This window comes from Galeopterus variegatus, unplaced genomic scaffold, assembly GCF_000696425.1.
Source record: "Galeopterus variegatus unplaced genomic scaffold, G_variegatus-3.0.2 Scaffold176, whole genome shotgun sequence".
NCBI classification, from domain to species: domain Eukaryota; kingdom Metazoa; phylum Chordata; class Mammalia; order Dermoptera; family Cynocephalidae; genus Galeopterus; species Galeopterus variegatus.
Genome location: NW_007726287.1, coordinates 686,610 through 711,169, shown reverse-complemented (window position 1 = coordinate 711,169; position 24,560 = coordinate 686,610). Strand labels below are relative to the sequence as shown.

At 39.3% G+C, this 24,560-nt stretch overlaps 1 protein-coding gene across 3 annotated transcripts in view; it reads left to right on the top strand.

Annotated features, from left to right (window-relative positions):
* Positions 1–24,560, top strand: part of TSC1 (tuberous sclerosis 1) — a 46,340-nt gene that overhangs the window by 1,295 nt on the left and 20,485 nt on the right. For 2 of the 3 annotated variants that reach the window (XM_008563720.1, XM_008563714.1), the window contains exons 2-8: positions 8,447–8,509; positions 15,016–15,201; positions 16,515–16,618; positions 17,598–17,750; positions 20,747–20,891; positions 22,278–22,432; positions 22,808–22,881. In XM_008563720.1, the coding sequence (XP_008561942.1) occupies positions 15,096–15,201; positions 16,515–16,618; positions 17,598–17,750; positions 20,747–20,891; positions 22,278–22,432; positions 22,808–22,881 (737 nt within the window). In that variant the 5' untranslated portion in view covers positions 8,447–8,509; positions 15,016–15,095. Of the gene's footprint in view, positions 1–8,446; positions 8,510–12,671; positions 12,730–15,015; positions 15,202–16,514; positions 16,619–17,597; positions 17,751–20,746; positions 20,892–22,277; positions 22,433–22,807; positions 22,882–24,560 lie in introns of those variants that run through there. The other variant, XM_008563729.1, reaches the window with a different exon arrangement.

The following is a 24,560-nucleotide window of genomic DNA, read 5'->3' as shown; positions in this document are numbered from 1 at the left end:
CGGGAAGGGAGGGGCCCGGGGGGTGGGGCTTGTCCCAGGACTTCATGAGGGGGGTCGGGGTTGGGGGCGGAGAATGAATGGAGGCTCCCTGTGGGCATCGCGGACTCTCCTGGACTTGGTGTCTCCGCCGGAATTTGAATGGCTGGAGATCGTCGCTCCGGTGTACTTGTGGGTGTTTAATTGAGGGTGAGAGACAGTTACCTTCAAGTCAGCAGAGGTGATTCTCAGGAGGCAGCTATTTGCAGAGCCACTCCTAGGCGCTCGCTCATTCATTCATTTGAGGAACTGGAGGACGAAGAGCCTGCAGGCGGAGGGACCTTTCAGAATTAAAGCTCTTTCTTTGTGTCTCCGGTTAAGGAGTTTTGCTTCATGTGTTTTGGATTTGGGGTTGTGGGTGGGGAACCTGGGAGGGGGCACGGTCCTCCTAACTCATAACAAGAGCTAACGTTTATGGAGTTCTCTCTGTGTGTCAGGCACTGAGGAAGTGCTTTGCAGTCATCATCTCGTTTAGTCCGCACAACAAAGGGAAGAGGCAGCCACTATTAACACCTCCAGTCTTCTCACATGAAGAAACTGAGGCCTGGAGAGATCAGGGTAACTTGCCCAAGGTCACACCCCCAGGACTGGAACTGGGGTCTGATTCTAAAGACATGACTCTTTCATTTATCTGTTTGATCAAAGCTATCCTGTCATTAAGTGGTTAGAATTAATCAGTTGGCCAATGCTTGTGCATGTGTGTGTTTAATTTTGAAGGGGGGTGCACTTGGCTTACACACCTAAGCTTTTGTTTGGGATGGCAGTGTTGTGCATGTTAACTTGTTAGTATAAATTAGGCTGGAAAATGATTTCATATTTTTATGAAACTGATGAGTTTATTGCATAAAGAAGTCCTGCTAAAATCCTTGCTGGGTTTTTTATAGAGGCATAGAAATAGCACTTCACTTTACATAGAATAGCTGTAAAAGTACTAAAATAGAATAATACTCTTCTGAGATACTTCGATTTATAATTTTGGAATCAACTTGGAGTCATCTGAATTCAAACAGGCTGGCAAAGTGGAGCTATAAATTTCAGGAAGCATTCTAAAACCTAATCTTCTGGGAGCCTTTGATTTACTGAGCAACCACCTGTGATTCTTAAGTTGAGCATTCCTGAGTAAACCTGGAATATGCAAATATAAAAACTGATTTAGGGCTGTGTAGGGAAATGTGCCTTCAACAGTCATGCATCAGGCAAATGAGGCTCCTCAGAAACACTGAAACATTCTTTGCTATTGCCCAGGGGAGGTGAAGAATCTTCCTTTAACCACCTGGTGTAAACTTAAGGGGTATTTATAGAATATGTAACTGGAAAATATCCTTTCACTAAAGTTAATATCTTGTCCAAAACACTCTTACATCATGTGGCTAGGAGGGCAGATGATAAAAGCTTTCTTTGCTCCCTGCATTTCCTGGTGTCATAAACGCTTGGTATGTTTCTAAATTCCTAGTTAGAAAGAAGGTGGCTATCAGCCTTTTTACTTGTTTTTATTAAGTTGGAGTGTCTCACATACTGTCACTCAGTTGTACTCTTCCTCACTGGGTTATGAGCAAAGATGTCTGATACTGCTACTATTGGTGGTGTAATATGATGCCTTCTGTGCATGCCTGGTTTCATTAGTGAGATGAAACTAAAGTCTTACCAGGGAAAATCTAATATATACCTCTGTATGGAATGTTTACAGAATAATGAAATTGCCAGAAACAAGAGGTCTCAAACTATAGTGGCATCAGAACCTCCGTGCCCAGATATCTGGCCCCATAGTAGGCAGACATACATATTTGGTCCTTGAGGACACCCTGTATATATATTTTAGAAGAAGTCTAGTTCTGATGTGCACCAGAGGTTGAGGACCACTGGCTTAAAAGTATCAATTGGCTATTTTCTTTTCTTTTAATTTATACTTGTTTTGCAGAGGTATTTCTTAAAATAACTTCTAACATCTGATGTATAGTGGTGAGTGAGTTTGGGGCTCTGGATTAGAACTGACTTGATCTTACAGCTCTGTCTTCTTTTGAAGTTTGTTAGGCGACAGGTATGTTTGTTCATTTCCGCTTACCAGGGCCATAGTGAACTAAAATTAGCTTCTCCTGAAATTAATTGGATATTCTTGGGTGCCAATGAGCCAAATATAGCAATACATCAACCATTTCAAGCTTTTCTAGAGTCAAATAGGTTTCAACCTTTTAACAAGTCACTTAAGTTCTCTGAGCCTCAGTTTCTTCATCTGTGAAGCAAGAGAGTTAGATTGTAAATTAATGAGTATTTCTAAGTCTACATTTTTGTGATTTAAAGTCCTCCTGGGGCTTCAGTTAAACATTCTGACTAAATGATTGAATCAAAGTGTTAATGGTTTTATTATATCCAAGAAAATTGGTGGCTTTTAGCCTGGTAGGTTTGGCGAAGACCTGTTTATCCTTTCCTTGATATTATAATATTATTTCAAAGGTAATTTCCAATAAGTTCCCCATATTATAAATCACTCTTTGAAAGATTAGTTTTATTTGTATTAATTTTGTTTGTCATTTAAGTAGCTGTAGGCATGAAAGTACACTCAATAACATTCAGATCTATAGCTGTTTCCTTTAAATATATGTATAGTATATACTCAAACACTAAGATGTTTTTTTTTAACCTCAGACATCAATTGGTAACTATGTAATATAATTTGGTTTGCATGAAATACTCGTTTTTTCCATTTAAACTGGTCTGAAGGAGGTCTACCATCAACAATTTGAGATTATTATTTCTCTCATTTACTTTTTAAGACCATAGTTGCTAGATATTAGTAATTTAATGTCTATTTTAATGGGGAGAGAGTAGAAATTCTTATATAAATATAAAGATATATAATCTCAGAACCTTATCAATTTCCTCTTGTCCCTTTTCTTGTACATTTCTAACTTTTGCTGTATACAGGGAAGTAGTAAAAGGTAACAATACTTTTTAAAGTTGAATGAATTCAGATTGACAACTAATGAGTAAAGTGGCTTAAAAACCCAGCTTTAATCTCATCAAGGCATGGTAGTTACTGGCCTACAACTCACAGGTCACTTTCTAAAGTAAATATAATGGCAATGGAGGCCATGAAGTATCTGAGTAACAAGGGACCGTTTTGCCCTTCTATTGGTGATGTGATGGGATACACAGTGGGGAGCATAGGAATAAAACATGTAGCAATCTTAACGTCTGAAGTCATTAAGACCTGTGCTACTTTGGGTAGTTTACAGAGCATAGTAACAAATTTGAAGTGTATCCTTTTTAAGTTATAAAATGTTTTTATATGTTTCAAATACCAGTTGTTACAAGGATAGACTACTAAACATTACGTACCCAGCAATACATTTTGTTTAGTAGTAAAATTGTTATAATAAAGTTTATATTTATTGAGTACTTATGATTGGTGATGTGATGGGATACACAGTGGGGAGCATAGGAATAAAACATGTAGCAATCTTAACGTCTGAAGTCATTAAGACCTGTGCTACTTTGGGTAGTTTACAGAGCATAGTAACAAATTTGAAGTGTATCCTTTTTAAGTTATAAAATGTTTTTATATGTTTCAAATACCAGTTGTTACAAGGATAGACTACTAAACATTACGTACCCAGCAATACATTTTGTTTAGTAGTAAAATTGTTATAATAAAGTTTATATTTATTGAGTACTTATGTGCCAGACACTTTGCTAAGTATTTTGCATGTCAGATCCGGTTAACTCTTCCTAAACTTTAAAGAGGAAGGATAGGAAGAGGAAACTGAAAACTTAAAGTGAGTTGCCTAAAGTCATTTAATCAGTGGCTGAGCTGGGATATGAGTCCTGTTTTGTCGACTCCAGAGCCCAAACATTTAATTTACTATTTGATAAACTGATCTGCTAATCTTATAAACTAACTCACAGGTCTGTGGTCCTTAACTTTTGGGGGAGCCTTAGTTCCCCTCTAAAAATCTGTGGGAAGATATGGACTAAGTGTCCCTTCCTCTACCCTTTATGTCTCATCACCATCAAAAAAAACTCATATAGATATGGGAATTTGGATATGGCTTCAGGGATTTCATCAACCCAGGTTGAAACCCATTTTAGATAGATTACTGTTGTTAAAAATGGTCTTCTACTGGGCCGGCCCGTGGCTCACTCGGGAGAGTGCGGTGCTGATAACACCAAGGGCACGGGTTCGGATCCTTAAAAAAAAAAAAAGGTCTTATACTTTATTAAAAACAAAAACTTTTTTTAACCAGCAGGTAGGAATGGCCTACATCTTTAAAAGGTGAACTTAGGTACTCTTTGCATTATAAATCATTTTGTTAAATTTCTGTATTGAAAGATTCATTATGCTTCACTGGGAATTCAAGCTTAGGTATTATATTTTTTAAAAAAAGAAGAAGAAGAAGAGAACTCAGGTATGACCTGCTAAATGCTTGTCAGGCTTGGCATTCAGTCTGTGTTGGTACCATTAACACCTGGCAGAATTCCATTGGACTTTTTTCCAAGGTTTATGTACTATTTTTTTTCCTTTTGAACCAAAAGGCAGATATATGAATGAATGAATGAGTGAATGAATGAATGTTTCTTGCCTTCCATCTTCTTCCTAAACTGGTGGTTCTTAAGCTTTAATGGGCATCAGAATCACCTAGAAGGCCCCACCCAAAAAGTTTCAGAGATCTGGCGCAAGGCCCAAGAACGTACATTTCTTACAAATTCCCAGGTGATACTGATGCTGGTGGTGCAAGGACCACATTTGGAGAACGAGTGTCCTAGACTATCAAACCCTGTGCTTTTCTTTGCTAGAGTATTTCTATTTTGGTCCTGTAAACTTGAAACCTAAAGAAATCTCACAGTTTACCCATATTTCTTTTAGGAGAAGCTCTATATAGTGACTTTTTGAAACATACATGGTATCTGTTTGGCCTGTATTTTCTTGGTAAATAATTTTGTTCATGCTAATAGAAAGTCAAAACATAAGCATTACTTATAGAAGAGATACGGCTTACCAAAATCAAGCTCTGGCCATACAGGCAAGTTACTAGTGGATTCTCTACCTTTGGAATAGGGTGTAAGCTTTAGCAAACTGTCCATCAAGTCCCCTAACAGCAGAAATTCCGAATTGAGAATCTGGCAAGTTGGAGCTCTCCTGCCCCAATTTATATGACCTTGAGAGGGACTGCAGCTGCTGAGACCATTTAAATCACACGTGACTACACATTTTGGCAGGTTTTACCATCTGCTGTTTTACTCTGACATACTAAGTAGTATTTCCTACCCCTTTCTCCTTCCTTCTAGGCATCAATAGGAAGAAAAAATTGGTGCAAGTATCTTATCATTTTTGGTGTATTTGTGCTAAAGGCAGCTTTTTTCACTTGATAGAATATTACTCTAAGAAATCACCTGAGAGTTCTTGAGCTAGAGCTCAATATTAGCATAACAGTGTAACGTTTCTGCTGTCTAGACTGTGCTTGATAATGGAGTAGTCTTTCTATGCTTGGACCTATGTCTGAATTGTCTTTGATTTTTTATAGATAAAAACTTGAATAGTGAAAAGACATCTGCCTTCATTTAAACCCCGCAGTTGCATTTTTATGTCATAGGCAAATGTGTACAAAATCTTCTTAGGTGATTTGATATGCAGTTACCTATTTTATGTGATTTACAATCCCAAGGAGTCCCTGAGGTTTGTTTCTAGGCCACACATCACAACACTAGTTTTCCAAAAGTCTGAATATTCAACTGATAATTTAGGTACTTGCCACTAGTATTTCCTAAAGGTATGTATAGCTCTTAGCCCTTTCACAGCTCATCTTGCTTAGGGCAGAGATATATGAAAAAAAAATGTACACAGGTTCTGCTAATGACAGCTATACATGGCTGTTACATTGAACTTCATGTGTAATCCCAGGCATGTAAACCATCTATAGGTAAACACCTACAGAATGAAATCAGTTAAGTGAACTGTGAAAACAAATTGACCTATGCTCCTGTTTAATCTCAAAATTCTAAAGCACAGAGCCCTCCTCTTTTTCCTCAAACCTACCCTTATTTTTATTTTAAAAGATTGCTTATGGAAGTAGAGTTACAAGGTTGCATGTAGGTGAGAACTGTATCTAGATCTGGGGCATGTTTCTTTTTTAACTTGGCTTTTGAAGATGAGAACGTGGATTGAGGCTGTGTTATGTGCTCTGACAGGTGTTTCCACCTATGCTCCTCACTTCCCATCATGAGGTTCACAGGGCACATTTAACTTTACTGAGCAGAATGATTTGTGCCTTGGGTACCCCCACAGGGCAGGTTTTAAATATAAATGAATAAGTAAATAAACACTCAAAAACATAAATAATCGTAGGTAGCTTTCCACATGCTAACAGAAAGTTGGTTTAGTACCATCACCATTTTTTTAGCATAGAGAAAAAGAAGTTAAAAGTCTTAACATTGAGCATTAGACAAAAACCACCCTGATTTTCTAGGGTGGTGTTTTTATCTAGGATAGTGATCTTGGTTGGGCAGGCTATAAGATCTTGTTGTATATCCTAATTTTATGCTTGCTATAGATATTTCTTCTCAGGTAAAAGATCCAACTGGGATTAATTGTAAGAGGAAGTAGATGACTCACTGGAGTAACAGCTGATTTTAAGATTCTGCAGATTAGAGGCTCCTGCATTTTAATTCCAGCTCTCTGACTTGGTACAGTGAGTGTGGCCGGACAAACACCCCCTGTCTGAATGGTTCAGTCGGCCTTTCTGAAAGGCCAGCCTGCCTGCAGTACTGCTCACATGCTTGTGAGTCGAGGACCACTGGAGTTGAATGCCCGGAATGTGCTCCACGTGGAAATGTAATTACCCTGTCATCTGGAGCAAGAGATTTTAATTGTTAAGAGTTGCTCAATCCACTAGTTTGACTTTGACCAGGATTGTATATTTAAGAGCTTGTTTCCAGGCTTTTCTGTGCCCAATGTAATTAGCGCATATGAGGCTCAGCTTTTGTATTCTGTATTCAACTGTGAATGGCTACCAAAGAAGCTGATGAAATCTTAGCCAACCAGAAGAGGGTATATTTGCCTTTTGTGCGCCAGGTGCCAAGGTAGGCCCTGGATGTCCCGAACAGATGGTCCCTGTCCTCATGGAGCTTACAATCTAGTGATCAGATTGTACCTAAGTATAGTTTGAAGGGCCCATATTTTAAAAACAAACTGGAATGTATTTATACATACCCATACTTAACATGGATATTTAGTATGAGATAATTTGAACAGAATATAGGGTAAAAGGGAGAAGAAAACAGAGAAAGAGCTGTTTGCAAATATTTCAGGCCTGTCATGTAGAAGGATTAGACTTAGGTTGTACCATTTGAAGGCAGAATTTGGCTTTATAAATTTAAGAAATATTTTAACCCCTAGTCATTCGGTCAACTAGTGCCAGACATGGTGGTAGCTGCTAGAGACACGGTACTAAAGAAGCTACTGTCTCTCCCTGGATGTAACTTCTATTGAGGGAGACATGTTCAATAAATAATTACACTTATTCAACTGGATTGTGGTAAGTGACACAGAGAAAGACAGACTGCTAAGAGCATATACCAGGGGACCCGGCCTAGTTGGGGGGGAATTGGGAGGGGAGTGGAGGCTGGGAAGGCTTCCATGAGGAAATGAATGTCTCAGCTGAGATTTCAAGGATGAAGAGTTAGCTTGGGAGGAGGCAAGGGTAGCGTCTCTGAGGCACAAGGACAGCATGCACGTGCTCCCAAGGTGGGGGCATGTGGCTTGGCTGAGATCCTGAAAGGCTAGTGAGAGAGGATCACAGGGAAGGAAGTGGGCTGTGGGGGGTGATAAGACGAAGCAGGCCCACTAAGTGCCTCATGCCTGCCCCTGTTGTTCAGCTGGGACCCGCCTAGCAGAGCCCCTGGAGTAATTACTGTTGCCCTACACTGTGCCCAGGACTATGGGATGTTTCATCTCATCTAATCCCCACACTGCTGGAGGAGGTTGATGCCATTATTATCCCACTTTACAGGTGAGGGAACCTAAGGTTAGCCGTTAGAGACTTAAAATGAGTAGCCAAAAGTTACAGAGCTAATTAGTGGCAGAGCTTGGGTTTCAACGCGGAACTTTCTAATTCTAGAGCCTGTTCTGCCCATTTGTTTATAACTGTAACAGACGGTTAACAAAAGGCAGAGATTACTAGTTCAGCACAATGTAGGGAATCTTCCAGCAACCAGCTGTTCAGAAATGTAGATGGGGAGAGGCATGTGCACCCAATAATTGTAAGTGTTCATTTCAGTGGAACCCAGCTGGCCACCTGTCAGGGACTGAGGAGGAGGGAGGTTGTACCAGATGGACCCTTAACAACCTTCTGATTGCGTCTGGGATTTTACTTCATTGTAAGATTATTATGTACACATATGTGTTTTTTCCTTTCAGTGACCATGAAGGACAGCAGGTTGACAGCACTGGAAACTGAAGTACCAATTATCCCCAGAACGGGTAAGGTGTAAACTCAGTCCAGTGGTTGGGGGAAGATAGGAGGGAATTATTCATCTTGTTCATAGTTGTACTAGCACATAGATGCTTCTTTGCATTCAGGGATTTAACATTTTTGGTTTTAGCTACCTGCCAGGAACTGGACCATCTATGCATGAAGTAGTTAGTCAAATTACTGATGATTTATTAACTGCTTTCAGTGGTAGGCACTGTGCTAAGTGCATTATATGCATTATTTGTCTTAAGTTCAGCATTTGGGATAAATTATTGTATGCTGTAGTGCTTTTTAGAAATTGAAGGATTGTCAAAGTTTCAGAATATATCCTTCATAAATAAATATTAGGGCTCTGGCATTTCCGTGGATATGAATTTAGTCTTAGTGACCTAAGTGATCACTTAACTGTAGTTTCAAGTTTACCAGCAAGAGTGACAAATGCAACATAGTTGTGTGTTTGTGCAAGAAGGGTGTGGGGAAGATAGGGGATGTGTTTGGTCTACTCTCCCTATACACAGACAGCTAATGTCTTTCATTTTATGGCTCAGTGGTTGCCACTATGTTCTGTCACTGTCTGCATCACAGGAATTGTGAAATAAGGTAGGGATTTTTGCCATAAAAATCCATTTCCGTTCATAAACAGGGACTTAATACAGATTGTAGACTATCTAACAGGAGGATGGAAGTATCCTTTTCTCACAAGTAGGGAAAGCTTCCTAAGTTTGACTTTTCATTTTCAAATTTTTTGTGCGTACTTCTTACCATCCCATTTTTAGAAGTCCCCCAAATATGAATTTGGACCAAAGGTCTAATGTGTCAAGTGTTCAGATCATTGTAGTCCAAGCTGAATTTCACCATCATAAAATGTAAATTCTGGGATACAAAACTAGATCTCGGGGCCGGCCCGGTGGCGCACTGGAGAGTGCGCCGCTTGGGAGTGTGGTGCGGCGCTCCCGCCGAGGGTTCGGATCCCATGTGGAGACCGGTTCCCACTCACTGGCTGAGCGCGGTGCGGGCGCAACACCAAGGGTTGCAATCCCGTTACCGGTCAGTAAAAAAAGACAAAAAGGAAAAAAAACAAAAAAAACTAGATCTCAAGTTTTATTAAATGTTGTCGTGATGGCAATTGTATTACATTTTGGTAGTCAGGTTTTAAAAGTTTGAAGTTTTAATGTAGGAAAAATACTTTGTGAACATTATTAGCTGCTAGATGGCTCTTATGGTCACTGTATTTGATACCCTTTTCACCTGGCACACTTAGTCCCATCATTAACCTTTTGGACAAAGCAGAATTCAGGAATATTTCTGATAGATGATTTTCCAGAAGGAACCTTGTGTCTGAAATTTATAGCTTAGCAGGCCTCAAAGATGCTTCATATTCAACTACTAAAAATTGCTGAAAGCCTATAGCAATCATTTTGACAAGTTTTTTGTTTAAATTTTTCGCCTCTGTAGACTCAAAACTATAAGAAAATGTCTTAAAGCATTTTTGTAAAATCTGTTTTGAAATTTGATTAGTGAGTACAAAATATGTTTTGGGTATTCCACTTTTTTCTTAACGTCGTTTTCTTTATATTTCTACTCTTTATATTCTTTATGGTTGGCTTAAAGAGGATTTATCATGGATGTTGTTGACTGTGATTATGGATTTTTTCTGAACACATTTTTTTTTGTATAAAACTGAGGTGATAGGGTTGACATTTTATTTTCAATTCATTCTCATAAGATCTGAAGTGTTTCCAAATATGACTTTTTCTTGAAAGACTTCAGATTAACTGCAGTTCTTAAAGGTTATTTTGCTTATAATAATCGACTACAAAACAATTCTATAAGGTAGAATTAAGATGTTATTTTTCTATGAGTTATTTAAATTTTTATAAACATTTGGCTCAAAGAACATATACTCTTGTTTATAAAGTTATCTAGCTAAACTACTCTCTTAATATTCACATTAATAATATATTTAACTATTTGAAAGTTCTTTATTGTTTTTGAACATAAAAATCACATTCATCATTAATTGAAGATTTTACTTTTATCATAAGTACACATTTTATACTTAAACTCACAGAATTTCACAGAACTTGGATGTTTTATCTAGAATGTTTCATCTTTATATGAAATTGAATATTCAGATGTTAACTTACCGTTAAATCTTCTAAATGCATTCTTTGTCCACATTACTGATGTTTGCAGATAGGTATGTTAGTAGGGATGGGAACGTATGTTATTAATCACGCAGACAAGGTCAGAGATGCCAGAAATGCTGCTGAAGTAGGCATTTGACTGTTCAATCTTCAGACCTTTCTAAAGACCAAGGCCAAAGCCTGATAAGAGATTTTGTCTGAGTATGGAGACTGAAACCAAACTTCAGTAAATCCCTACTTTCCATGCTTTTTGAGATCATAAATACTATGTATGATCAAATCTGATGATCAGGTATAGGGTTTAATTAAGCTTAGTTCAAGGTTCCTCATGGATTAGAAAGTATCCTTTATTCAAAGGTGGTGACTAACAGCCTCCCTGCGGCTTTAGGTTGGGTGGTGAGGGGAGGCTCCTCAGAGATGGTGGTATTTTGAGCAGAGACCTGAGAGACAGTCAGCCATGCAAGGAGGTGAGAGACGAGCATTCTAGGCATAGAGGGGACAGCAAGCACAAAGGCCCTGAGCAAGAACCAGGTTTTATGTGTTTGAGAAGACCGGAACTAGAGCAGAGAAATGAAGAGGTAGAGGGAGCTCGGGGCGGGGGTGGGGGGGGCAATAACAGGCTGGACCATGCGGGGCCTGGTAGGCCACTCGTCAGTTTGGCTTACTAGCTCCATGGGAAATCATTGGATGATTTTAAACAGGGTGTTATGTTCTGATCTCCATATGTCAGAGTCTCGTGTGGTTGTTTGGTGGTGAATGAATTGTAGGGTAGCATGAATATAAGCAGGGAGACTAGTGAGGGAGGCTGCTGCTCCCTCCTCTCCACGGGAGAGATAGATGGTGGGGCTTGGACTGGGGAGATAGCAGAGGAGATAGCAAAATGAATGGGTTTGCTGATATGTCAGCTACCGTGGTGGAAGGGGTTGGAAGAGTCAAGGATGGCATCTAGGTGTTTGCTTTAGACCGATGGTAGTGCCTTTCATTGAGATCCAGAAGATGATGGAGAAATAGGTTTTGGTGTGGGAAGTGGGTGTTGAAGGTCATGACTCCTTAATGTAAATAGCATCATTTATGTGTAAGGCTGTACTGTGGCATGTAGCTACTAAAGATAATATCAAACTAAATCAAATGTTGCTTTAGCACGTAGGATGTAGAAATGTATTCACCCAGTTATTGTCTTTTGACTTCTATATGCTGTTTTCTTTAGTAGGTATTTCCAAAATGGAAAAGAGACTCTCAGGGCTGTAAGTGGATGCTTCAGTGTGCCTGTGGTGCTAATCTTCAAGTGCCTTTTCCCAGCCAGTCTTTCGTAGGCTGTAAAGTGTGTTTAACATGTGTGTGTCCCATCCACCACCACCACTGAGTCCAGGTCGAGCTGGCCCTTCCCTCCTGTGTGCACACACTGAACCATGTTCATTTTCCTTCTGGAGCATATGCAGTTTTTCATTGCTCTTGCTAAGTCTATCTTCCCTACTTAAAGACCCTGAACTTAGTATACGCTCAATAAATATTTGCATTAGTTTAAAGAGTAGAGATATTTCAGTTACGGGACTGATTCCAAAAGCTTATGATTTAACTCTCAAGAGGGCTTTTTATAATGTCAAAAATGCTTGAACATGAGTCACTTCTACAAAGTTCTCTCACAAAACCCAGGATTTATATTTTTTCTGTGATGAAGGTTCTCACATGAAGCCTAAGATTTCTATTTTTCCTGGAGATTAAAACATACAGTTAAACCGTAGAATTGTAGAACCACAGAGAAAAACTTGTTGCCAGAAATGTTCTAATGTGTTTTAGAATGAAACCTGATTTTTGCCCTCTATAAAGCATTTGGAAAGAGTAGGCTCCAGAAACCAGACTTTACACCTCAATTACATTTACAAACTGGAAAGTAAGCTAGGTAGCCCAAGCCGATTAGCCCTAACTATTGCCCAGTTGACTGGATGTGCGCCGTCTTTGTTTAAAATTGAGCTCATGTCACTCTGCTCTGGGGCTGCCTGCATTTGGAGGACCGGATCTGACATAATTGTCTTCCAAATACACAGAAGACAAACTCAAAGTCTTGCGAAGACTGAGAGTAGGTGAGTAGCAGTTTTATTAGAACAAAACCAAACTTAGGGACAAAATACTTCCAAATTTATGAACTGCATTCTTTATCACTAATTGAGAATCATTTGTGATTTACCTGAAGTAGAAATAAATGTGGGGATTAGCTAGGTAAAATGTGCCATTAAAAAGTTATCTTGAAAGCGGTGGCCCAAAGATTTCCACTTGTATTTTTTATGGCAATAGATAGGTACTATTCGGTGAGTGTTCATTGGTACCAGGTACTATGCTGAGTGGTTTCTGTACGTTATCTCATTTAATCCTTGCGATGGACAATGAACCATGACAGGTTGGTATTATCTTCATTTATAAATTTAATTTAATTTAATTTAATCCAATTCACAATAAGGTGAAATTTGTTTCTGTTTTTCAGTTTTGAACTCTTACAGTAGAATAGACCAGTTGTGGTCTCACATTTCTGAGCCCTTTGAAATTGACATCCTTTGTGATTTACCTGTGAGATTTGTATTTATAGGTACCAGCTAGCAACTTCCTACATCATGATTTGCTATCAAAAATGCATGTAGACATTTTAATTGATTTTTTTGACTAATGAACTTCTCATTCACCAAGAGCCAACTCAAGACATTCACCAAGAGTAAATGCCACCAGGTTGTAATTGAACAAGAGTATGGTGATAGCAAGTTTGCACCTGGCAGTTTCGGGGTCATTGCTAATTTAAACTTAGCATCCTTGCAGAAGGAGCTTAACTCTTTAATTGGATTTCTCTTTAGCATAGTGTTTCTGAAACAGGGTGTGTGTGTATTACCTACATGAGAATCACCTGGGGTGCTTATTAAACTGCATATTCCTGAGCCCAAAATTCAGTTTTGGAATGGGCCCAGGAAATCAAATTTCTAATAAGCATCTCACGTGGCTTTGCTACCCACTAAAGTTTAAGAACTACTTTAGCTTACTCGAGGAAAAGCAAATAGGAATATATTTTAATATGGCTGCAAATGACATACATTCATTGGTGTGGGAGTTGGGCCATCTAAATTCTGGTTTACCATGTGACCTTGGAAAAGTTATTTATCCTTTTTGGGTATCCATGTTTCCATTTGTTAAATAAGGATAGGGCTGGCAGGTTACCTCAGTTAGTTAGAGCATGGTGCTGATAACACCAAGGTCCAGGGTTTGATTCCTGTCCTGGCCAGCCACCAAGTAAATAAATAATTAAATAAAATAAGGATACTACCTGCTTACCTGACAGAGTTGCCATGACAATCAAAACCACAACTTACCTTCATGTCACGTTTAAGGGCTTGGGGCCTTAGAGTCAACCATTGCACACCCAAATGCCACTGCTACAAGTCAGGAAGATTTGTGTTCAAATTTCAGTTCTTCTGCCCTGGTTTTGCCACCTGCCAGCTTTGTGATCCAGAGGTAAAGCCTTGATCTCTGCTTTCCTCCCTGTACAATGGGGACAAAAGTGCCAATCACACGATAGCAGTGTGAGGAGTATATGCAGTGATGCTTGTAAAAGGTGTGTGCTGCCTGTCTTATAAATGGTACCTATTGTTACTTGTTTTTAAATATACAACTTTAGAGACCAAAGTGGGGTGAAATAATCAATCATAAATGTATATAGTAACACTTGGGAAAAGAGCTGCTTTTTGTATAGGCAGCTACTCCACTACCATAAATAAAGAGGTGAATTTTTCAGGGATGAGTTTTTGAAGGTTTGTCCTGAGGGTCCTCATCCATTGCTACTTCCCTGTAGCCAGTGGCGTTTGAGTGTGCAGTGGTTGCCTAGACAAGGAGTGTACACTAAGAACAGAGAAACGATCCTGGTTTACGCTAGGTGTTGGACTTAGCAGACTTGTGACCTAACCAGGTCTGCTAACTTTTAGACACTGATGGATTGTCAAGAAGGAAATAGTGTGCTTTTAATTCTTTTTCTGAGAACAGTTTGTCTATTTTTTAGATCAGTGATTTGAAATATAAACATAGTCTTAGCCAAAACCCACGGTAGAATCAGAGGTAGGAATAACACTTTGATTTGGTTCTGTCATTAAGTTGCTGTGGTGAACAGTTCTGTGGTATCAGTTTTTCAGGTTCTTCTCTGATTGTGGCATTCCATAGTATTCCTCTTACACCATAAATTTGTCAAAGACTTATTCACACACCTTATCTTTTATCAGCAAAGTGCTTGCCAGAGTTTTCACTGCATTGAGCACGTGCCGGTTTGTATTGCAGGTGGATTTTTGTGGGGGAAAATGGGGCCAGTTAGACACACCATTTGTCTTCCTTTTTCTCAGCCTGGTAGTGGCCCCAATGAAGAGCCTTCAGAGCCTGTAACACACGTCCTGAAACCTGTGCAGCACATTCGTGGAAGAGAATGGCCCAACAAGCGAACGTCGGGGAGCTCCTCTCCATGCTGGATTCCCCCATGCTGGGTGTGCGAAGTGACGTGACAGCCATCTTCAAAGAGAACCTCAATTCTGGTAAGCAAAGTAATATCTTTTCTAGGTTGTATCCTAAAAAGAGGACATTGACGTAGAGCTGACTAGAATTCTGCTGATAAATTTTAGTTTTGATCTTGTAAAGACAGTTTTATAAACCACCAGAAGAGAGCATACATTGGTGGATTCATTCTAGATGTGTTTTAAACTTTTAATTATGGAAATATTCAAATATATACACACACAGAAGTGAGAATCACACCATGAGCCCCATGGAAATTTCAGCGTTTCTGCCATTTTGTCTTTCCTTCCTGACTCTCCCCCACCCTCCGAGTATTTTAAAGTGAATCTCAGACATGGCATTTCATCTGTAAATCATATATGTGGTTTTTAATGTGACAAATGTTTAACCTCTGTTTAATCGGAGAAATACTAAAAATTTAAACAGTACTCTTTTTGCTTACCAGGTTGGCAAAAATCGAATATTGATCATAGAAAAATGGGCACTGTTAGCAGGAGTATAAATTGGTGTTCAGCCTTTTTGGAGTATCTATCATCAATTTAAAAGCACACACCATTTAGCACACTTACAAGAGTCTGTATCTCATTATAGCCTTGAATGAAATATAGTGAAAAATTGGAAAACCCCAAGTCTCCTTCAGTAGGTAAATGTTTAAGTTAATTATGTGGAGCCACGCAGTGGAGCATTAGGAAGTCAGTACAAAGAATGAACTAGGGCATTGGTGCTGACGTGGGAAGGTGTCTCCAACACACTGTTAAGTGGAAAAACACACACATACCCAAACTATGTCTGTAGTAACCATGAGGGCTCTGTGTATGTGGTTATACATGAAGGAAAGGGTTTGAAAGGACACATACCAAACTTAAGGGTGTTTTCTCTGACGAGGGCGTTGAGAGGCAGGTGGCAAAGAGAACTTCCACTTTCATTTGATGTGCTTTTATATAATCTGAAATTTTAGTAATAAACATGGATTATTTTTATAATAAAAAATACAATAAAAAATAGAAGATAGTATTTCGTATGCTTTTGTGGATATTTAGGCAAATAAGCTTGGAATTATCCCATTGTTAAACTGAAATAAATTTAAGGAGGCAGAAACACAATGGTTCATAAAACTTTGGGAAGCATGCATAAGAAACCAGGGCTGGCCGGTTGGCTCAGTTGGTTAGAGTGCAGCCTTGTAACGCCAAGGTCAAGGGTTTGGATTCCCATACCAGACAGCTGCCAAAAAAACCCCCCACCATTTTCCACGTTTGGTGGCAGGCAACTATTTGAGGTAAATTTAGAATGCTAAAGGATATAAGTATTGTAAATCACTCTTTTCTGTATTTAGACCGTGGTCCTATGCTTATAAACACCTTGGTGGATTATTACCTGGAAACCAATTCTCAGCCGGTATTGCACATCCTGACCACCTTGCAAGAGCCACACGATAAGGTAACTGCTGAAGTGTAACAGGCATTTAATGAGTTCTCCAAGAGGAGCGCAGCAGCTTCTGTGCAGGCCCACTGTTCAGTTTGTCCAGAGCTTACTCCTTTGACTTCTGTATGTCACAGATGATGGCATTCCCAGATTATGACTGCATATAAAAATAATTTGTAGGACTGATGTTTCTTCAAAAGTTAACAAAATAAAACATATTTCAGAGGCTTTTTAAAGATCTTGTTTAAAGAAATCTGATAATTCCAATACTATAATTTTATAGTGACGATTTGACCTATAAACCAATGCTTTGGATAGGATTTCGAGATTCCTGTCAATAGGGAAAATTCTGTAAGTGCTGCAGGGAACTAATTTGGCCTGTTAATGAGTCCTGTTTCCTAGCACGAGGCACTTTGATGGCTACTTTGTGTTTTTCTTTTGTTTTTATTTTTGTTTATGGCAAATAGCTAACAAAGCATTATAATTGCAGAGTTTGGTAAATCTTGAGTTTGTATACGAGAGTGACTTCACTAGGATTTAAAGATCTTGCCATTGTGTGCATTTTACAATACATTTTGTTGTTTCCTTACTCTGAGCTAAATCATAACTTCTATTACCTGATTTATCTTTAGGCCAAACCATGTAGGCTGGGCTGCTCTTGCAATAGGTTGCTGCTTCCAGCAGGATCCCCTCATGGCTTCAACAACGTACTACTGTAAGAAGTGGCCTATTTGTACTTCAAAGAGGGGCTATGAAGGAGTCTCCTCCCCTCTTGGGGATTATAGGGATCCTTTTTCATGAGTTGCAGACTGGCTGCCCTCTCTTGGGCCAAATGCAGCAACATTAAAAGATCTTCAGTTTGATTCCTACCTGCTTGACCTTTGCTTTACATCAGAGGGAAGATTTGAGAGATGGGAGTCCATCATTGCTGCCTGTATTTGTGTTAACTTCATACATTCCTGTGAGGATTTTCCTTGTTCTTTTACATTTTCAGCACCTCTTGGACAAAATTAATGAGTACGTGGGCAAAGCCGCCACTCGTTTACCCATCCTCTCGTTTCTGGGGCACGTTATAAGACTGCAGCCTTCTTGGAAGCACAAGCTCTCACAAGCACCTCTTTTGCCTTCTTTACTAAAATGTCTCAAGGTAGGTAGGGTGTTTGTAAGGATTTGAATGGAATGGCTTTATGCATGTAGTTTCTGAAATTTTGAGTAACTTAAAGCAAGCAAGCTAGATTTTAACTCTTAGAGTTTAAAAACTTCTGCGCATTTGGTGTTTCTCAAATGTAATGTAGTCCAGAGTTGGTACTTAGTAAGTTCTCAAAAAGCTCTCACTACAACTGTTGAAGATCTTTTGTCCAAGAAAATATGGGAACATTTCAGTCAGATGGGTTCAACATTACATTATTCTAAATTCTTTGATTTCATCATATCTAGCCTTCCCTTAGTTAAAAATATGCTGGATTCTCTTTTGAGAATCCCTGTTCTAAATTCTCTTTTGGTTGTTAGAAAAATGACTTAAAGGTTCTTTTAGCCATTTAGGAGCATGTTCTAGTTGCAGCTATAGTTAGGATTTTGTTGATGTAACTACTGAGTTGCATTCTACTAATTTTTGCACTAAATTTAGTGCATTTTTTGACACAGGAAGTTGAAACCTAAATAGGACTTTATGGCTTTAGTTTTGACAGTGGCTTTCTAAAGTACTCAAGGCTATTTGCTTAATTTGTTTTAGTTCCAGGACTTGTTTCCTATCTTTAAAATAAGAAAATGTGGTTAATATTAATTGCCTGTACCTCACAGACATGAAAATCTCCAGTAGTATTCGTACCAGGCTGGCAGTACTTTTGGATTTATCTGGTACAGCAAGCACCATGCAGACTGATTTTTGTGTCTGCCAAGAAGGGTAACTGATTATCCCTATAGAGGTGGGTCCTAAGGAGTCACATTGGTAGGACATCATAAAGATGTGCATTTGATTTTAAGAAAGAGCAGGAGGAGTTTTAACACCTTACTATTTTTTTAAGCAAATAGACTGATGAGAATATAATCCAATTTTGAGGTACAACATTTAGTTCAGATTGCAAAACGCTTATCTTTTCTGAAAGGGTAATCCTTGAATATCAGTCATGGACTGTTATTACCCATGTCTTCAGGTAGAATGTTGTAATAAATGAAATTAGGGTTAGTCCTTTTTTGCTGGGACTTATATTCTCGTTATATACAGTTGACCCTTGAACAACATAGGGGTTAGAGTGCTGACTATCCCCATGCCCCCCACCTCGATGCAGTAGAAAATCTGTGTATAACTTTGACTCCCCCAAAATGACTAATAGCCTACTGTTGAGCAGAGGCCTTTACTGATAACATAAATAGTCGATTAACACATATTTTGTATGTTATAAATATTATACACTGTATTCTTACAATAAAGTAAGCTAGAGGCAAGAAAATGTTACTAAGAAGATCATAAGAGAAACCCAGGAGAGATCACTTTTTACTGCAACACACAATTTACTGGAGAGACGAACTGCTTGCTGGGAGGTGATAGTGTCACATGGCATTTTAAGTGGATACTTTCAACACTTGAGCTCACTGCAGTAGCAACTGGAGGTGGCTAAGAAGTTATTACAGTTGTACAGTATGCACTGCAGTTAATTTTATGCAGATATGATCTAATACTATATTTTTACTTTTATTTTTCAACTGCAAATGGCTCCATGTATGGTCTGTAAATGTATGTGTAACTTTTGATAATGATAAAATTAGACGAGTATCTACATATAGTTTATGCACTCATGGCACACCTAACTTTTTAAAAATTTTTTCAATATTTCCAGGCTGCATGGTTTGTCTGTCAGTTTTTTTCAAATTGTTGCAAATCTCCAAAAAAATTTTCCAATATATTTATTGAAAAAAACCCTGCAAATAAGTGGACCTGCACAGTTCAAACCCCCTGTTGTTCAAAAGTCAGTTGTATTCTCAATTCTCCTACTAGTATCATCTTCTTACTAGATATCTGCCCTAACAAAAGGCTTGGTGCTTGATATAACAATTAAATATACTAAAAACTTTGTTTGCAGGCTCATAGATTCTTTTTCTAATAGGAATAATGGATGTGTTAGCCTGCATGGAAGTCTTTTGATTAATATCTTGTTTTGTAAATCTGATTTTCAGTTACTTGGCAAACATCCATGATTTAATTATGGGTCAGGTGAGCTGCTGTAGCTAGTCAGAGTTGATGCATCATCCATTGGGTCTTAAGTGTCTTCACTTAGCCTAAAGTTATTTGACTTTATATTTAAAATATAGGCATGGTCAGAGGGTTCCATATCTTCTTTTATTTGCTGATCCCTAAATATTACTATGAAGTGAGTGAGCCGTTACGGTGACTTGTTAGCGCTATGCTAATTTCTTCTTCCATTATACTTCTGTTGTAGTCCTTTAAAAAATAGTGAGTTGCTTGTCAATGTGTAGTGTTCTTTGAAGTTGACTTAACAAAAAGTGAATTTCTTAAGATTTGGTTGAATGAATGAAAACAGAACGGTGTTCCTGTGTTCTGCTAAAAAGCAACCTCTTGTGCTTTCATCCAAGTGTTATAAATAGGGCATGCTAAGACTTTCAGACATAGGAGTCCCCAAGTCAAGTTTAAGCTCATCTCCTGTATGAGTTTGCATAGGTGTATTGTAAATGATTGTGCCACCAGAGGTGGGGAAGTCAGGGGGCGGGGGGGCAGTTAGCAAAATTGGTAAAGGGCCACCAAAGGTGATTACATTGTGTAAAGTTGAATATACTAATTATCCTGATTTGAGCATCGCGTATTGCAAACAGGTATTGATATTCAACAATGTTACTCCACAGAGAGGTACAACCAACTATGTGTTAATAAAAAATAAATAAATAAGTAATAAAAAGGTAGATGGTCCTCACAGACTCTTGACAGTAGAGCCAGGGCTCAGCAGTTTTCCTGTTGAGTCTGTTTCAGTGTTGTCCCTCAGTGTCCTTAGAGATAAGGAAATGAGCATGTGAGTGAACTTCTACCTTGTGGCTCGCTTGGCACATAGACCCTTTTCATGCACTGTGCAGTGCTGATCCCAGTGCTGCGCCTGATAGGTGTTCCTTCTTGTTTGACCTTTCCTTCTGCAGATGGACACTGACGTCGTCGTCCTCACAACAGGCGTCCTAGTGTTGATAACCATGCTACCAATGATTCCGCAGTCTGGGAAACAGCACCTTCTTGATTTCTTTGATATTTTTGGCCGTCTTTCATCATGGTGCCTGAAGAAACCAGGTATAGATCTCCTTACATACCTTTCAGACCCTACCAGGTGAATGCTTCATTATTGATTAGCATGTCCTGTGCTGTAAGGGAAGGACATGTCGAATTTCACAGCTGAAATGAGGGGTTTTCACTCGATAAGTAAGGAAATACCTTGGGTGCATCCAGTGTAGGCACACATAAGAAGCATGACTGTTGAGATTCCGTATTTATTCTGTTGGCTTAAGAGGATTAGTTGTCAGAGAAACTGAGTGGTAAGATGTAAAATTCCTAATTTTCAGTAGTTAAATTAAAAACAATTTCCATCTATATTGCAGCAGTATAGGACTGAGCTTGCAGAACACTTTTGTCTTACTCTGCTGGTCTGTTGTGACAGAACACAAACTTCTGGTTCTGAGGACCTGTTCATTGTGTATGTGGAAGGAGGAGGGAGAAAGCAGCATGTCCTAATTAGCATTCCAGTTTCAAACGCTGTGAGGTTTTTTCCATATCAGCAGGTAGCACAGCTCTATCAAAGTGATTCAGTAGTTATAAGCATGTGAAATTCTAAATCTTTTGGTAATCCCAGCATGAGATATTTGTATGGAAAGGATGAAATATGTAAGACCTGTGAGACAGAATGCTGTGGCTTTCTGTACTGGATTAAATCACAGCACAGGCCAATCTGATGCCAGCTTACTGGGATCTTTGGGAGAAAGAAATGGTCTGTCTATTATCACGGAGAAGCTTTATGTATAACATGGATACAGGGGTTTCCATAGGGTCTAGTAAGGGCTAGATTAACCACATTTTCAATTTCTCCCACTCTTATTTCTTTAAGCTAATTTCTGTATATTAGTTTTTTTCACTGTATAGTTATAAATCTGCAGAGCTAAGACTACATACTGATTTTAAAACATTCTCACACTTATTCCACAAATATTTGAATGCTTATTATATGCCAAGCACAGTGCAAGACAGTGAAGATACAGAGGTGAGTAAGACAGTCCTTTTCTCAAGAAACTCGTGCTGAATTGGGCAATGGAGAAGTGTAAGTACAACTTGTAGGGTGCACACCTATCATTATAAAGGTAGTTTAGTATTGTGAAGATGTGTGGGGTCCTTTTAGGGGCATGGCTGGAGAGAAGGGCAGAGATTAGATCAGTAAGAGCCTTTATGGGTCATTAAGTAGACTGGAGTTTATCCAAAAGCCATAGGGAGCCACTGATGGATTTTAAATAGGGGTGGCTGGTGTGTTCAGATTTGTGTTTTAGAAAACCACTCTGATTTACTATCTTTAGAGCAAAGTGGGAGTATACATAAATAGAAGGCCATTCTGGCAGCTGTGTATTTGCGTCTATTTTGCACACATCAGTCTTTGTCCAACTAAGAGACTCGTCTCAACGTTTCTCTTTTTAGGCCATGTGACAGAAGTCTATCTTGTCCATCTCCACGCCAGTGTTTATGCTCTCTTTCATCGCCTTTATGGAATGTATCCTTGCAACTTTGTCTCCTTTCTACGTTCTCACTACAGTATGAAGGAAAATTTGGAGACTTTCGAAGAAGTGGTCAAGGTAAATTAAAAGTGCTCATTTATTTTATACTTATATTGTTTAGATGTGCTGCATTTATAACTTTTGTATCACATAGTAGGGAAATTTTGAAAAGAAATTCAGCCTTGGTCTCAAACCTCCTCTCATCCCTAGGCAGCCACTAATCTACTTTCTGTCTGTATAGACTTTCCTATTCTGGAGATTTCATATGAGTGATAACATATACTATGTGGTCTTTTGTGACTGGCTTCCTTCACTTAACATAATGTTTCAAGTTCATCCATATCGTAACATGTATCAGTACTTTATTCCTTCTTATTGTCAAATAATATTCCATTGTGTGGATTTACCACAAAAATTCAGCCCTTTATAATTTGTCAACCCAAACTCTTCTAGCCAATGATGGAACATGTGCGAATTCATCCGGAACTAGTGACTGGATCCAAGGACCATGAACTGGACCCTCGAAGGTATAGAAAGTAAACTGTTTAGTGACAGAATTTTAAAGAATCTCTTGAGCAATTGAAAATGTGATCTAGGAGATGTCCCTGTTGAGGTATTATTTGGGAATTCAGATGTTCAACTTATCGAATCGTTCCATTTGGAAGGACTTATACAGCTAAAACTTTGCATGGGTCTGTCTCACAATCAGAGAACTACTAGCTAATTAGGAGATAGGAGGAAGCTGCAGTGCAAGTGCCTGTCCCCCAGAACCCCAGAAAAGCTTACACCTCGGTGGTGCCTGTGACTGTGCAAGGCAGGAGGTAAAGTGCATGGCTGAAAACAAGTGGATTGTAGAAAGTCTGAGTGGTCGGACTCCCTGGGTTCTTTTCTCCATCCTGCATAGCCAGGTGACTGCCATCCTCCATGGGGCCCTGTAGAAGTCCCCAGGTCTGTTCTCTAGAGAAACCCGTCTGATTTGAGGATACCAGGCATGGTGGAGAGTGGAGCTGAGGGCGAGACTGAAAAGAAGGGAATTAAAGGAAATTCTATAGACTGAGTTGTGAGAAGCTCAGCTCCTTCCTTCTGCTTTTCTCTGACTGATGGCTAAGCTTATGCTCCCCAGTTAGGGGATTGAGCCCTTTTTGGGGAAACTGACCCACAGATATTGACATTTGGGGATCTCTCACTGAAGAAGCTGGCTCATTGCCTGATCCCCTTACAGCGAATCTCACCTCCACAAACCCGCCTCTGCCACACATACCCACAGATATTGACATTTGGGGATCTCTCACTGAAGAAGCTGGCTCATTGCCTGATCCCCCTACAGCGAATCTCACCTCCACAAACCCGCCTCTGCCACACACAGTCTCAGTCAGCTTAAGGTAACTTACTCTCATATGTAGAAAGGTATATAAAATGTATATGTAAAGTTTAATAACAACACATGAACATGCGTAGCCAGCATCCAGCTTAAAAAATAGAATATTACGAGTACCTTAGAAGCCCCCCATAGAACCCTCATACTTCCTATTCTCTGTCCCACCCCAGAGACAACTACTATTCTTGCTTTTATGTTTTGTTTTGTGTTTTTTCTTTTCTTTTTTTTTTTTTAGAAGCTGGCCGGTATGGGGATCCAAACCCTTGACCTTGGTGTTACAAGGCTGTGCTCCAACCAACCAAGCCAACGGACCAGCCCCCCATTCTTGCTTTTATGTTCATCATTCTCTCACTTTTCTTTACAGTTTTACCGCATATAGTTTTGTTTTCAAAAACGGATTAAGAAGGAAAGCCTGGCTAAGGAAAAGATAGTCTTGCCATAATCTGTTTCTTTTAAGCTGCTTTCTTTTTTGTTTTGTTTTTTTGTTTTCCTTTTTGTCTTTTTTCGTGACCGATAACGGGATCGCAACCCTCGGTGTCGCGCCTGTACCCTCGGTGTCCGGTGTCGCGCCCACACCGCGCTCAACCAGTGAGCGGACCGGTCTCTATATGGGATCCGAACCCTCGGCGGGAGCGCCACCGCGCTCCCAAGCGCCGCACTCTACCGAGTGCACCACCAGGCTGGCCCTTTCTTTTTTGTTTTGTTCTTTTTAAATCTTTGCTGCTTTCTGCCAAGATCTGGTAGTCTGCTTACCTTTGGGTGGTGAAACTAAAAAGCTCTGTTCACCAGGGTGGGACTGTTGAATTTGTATGTTTTTTTTTTTTTTTT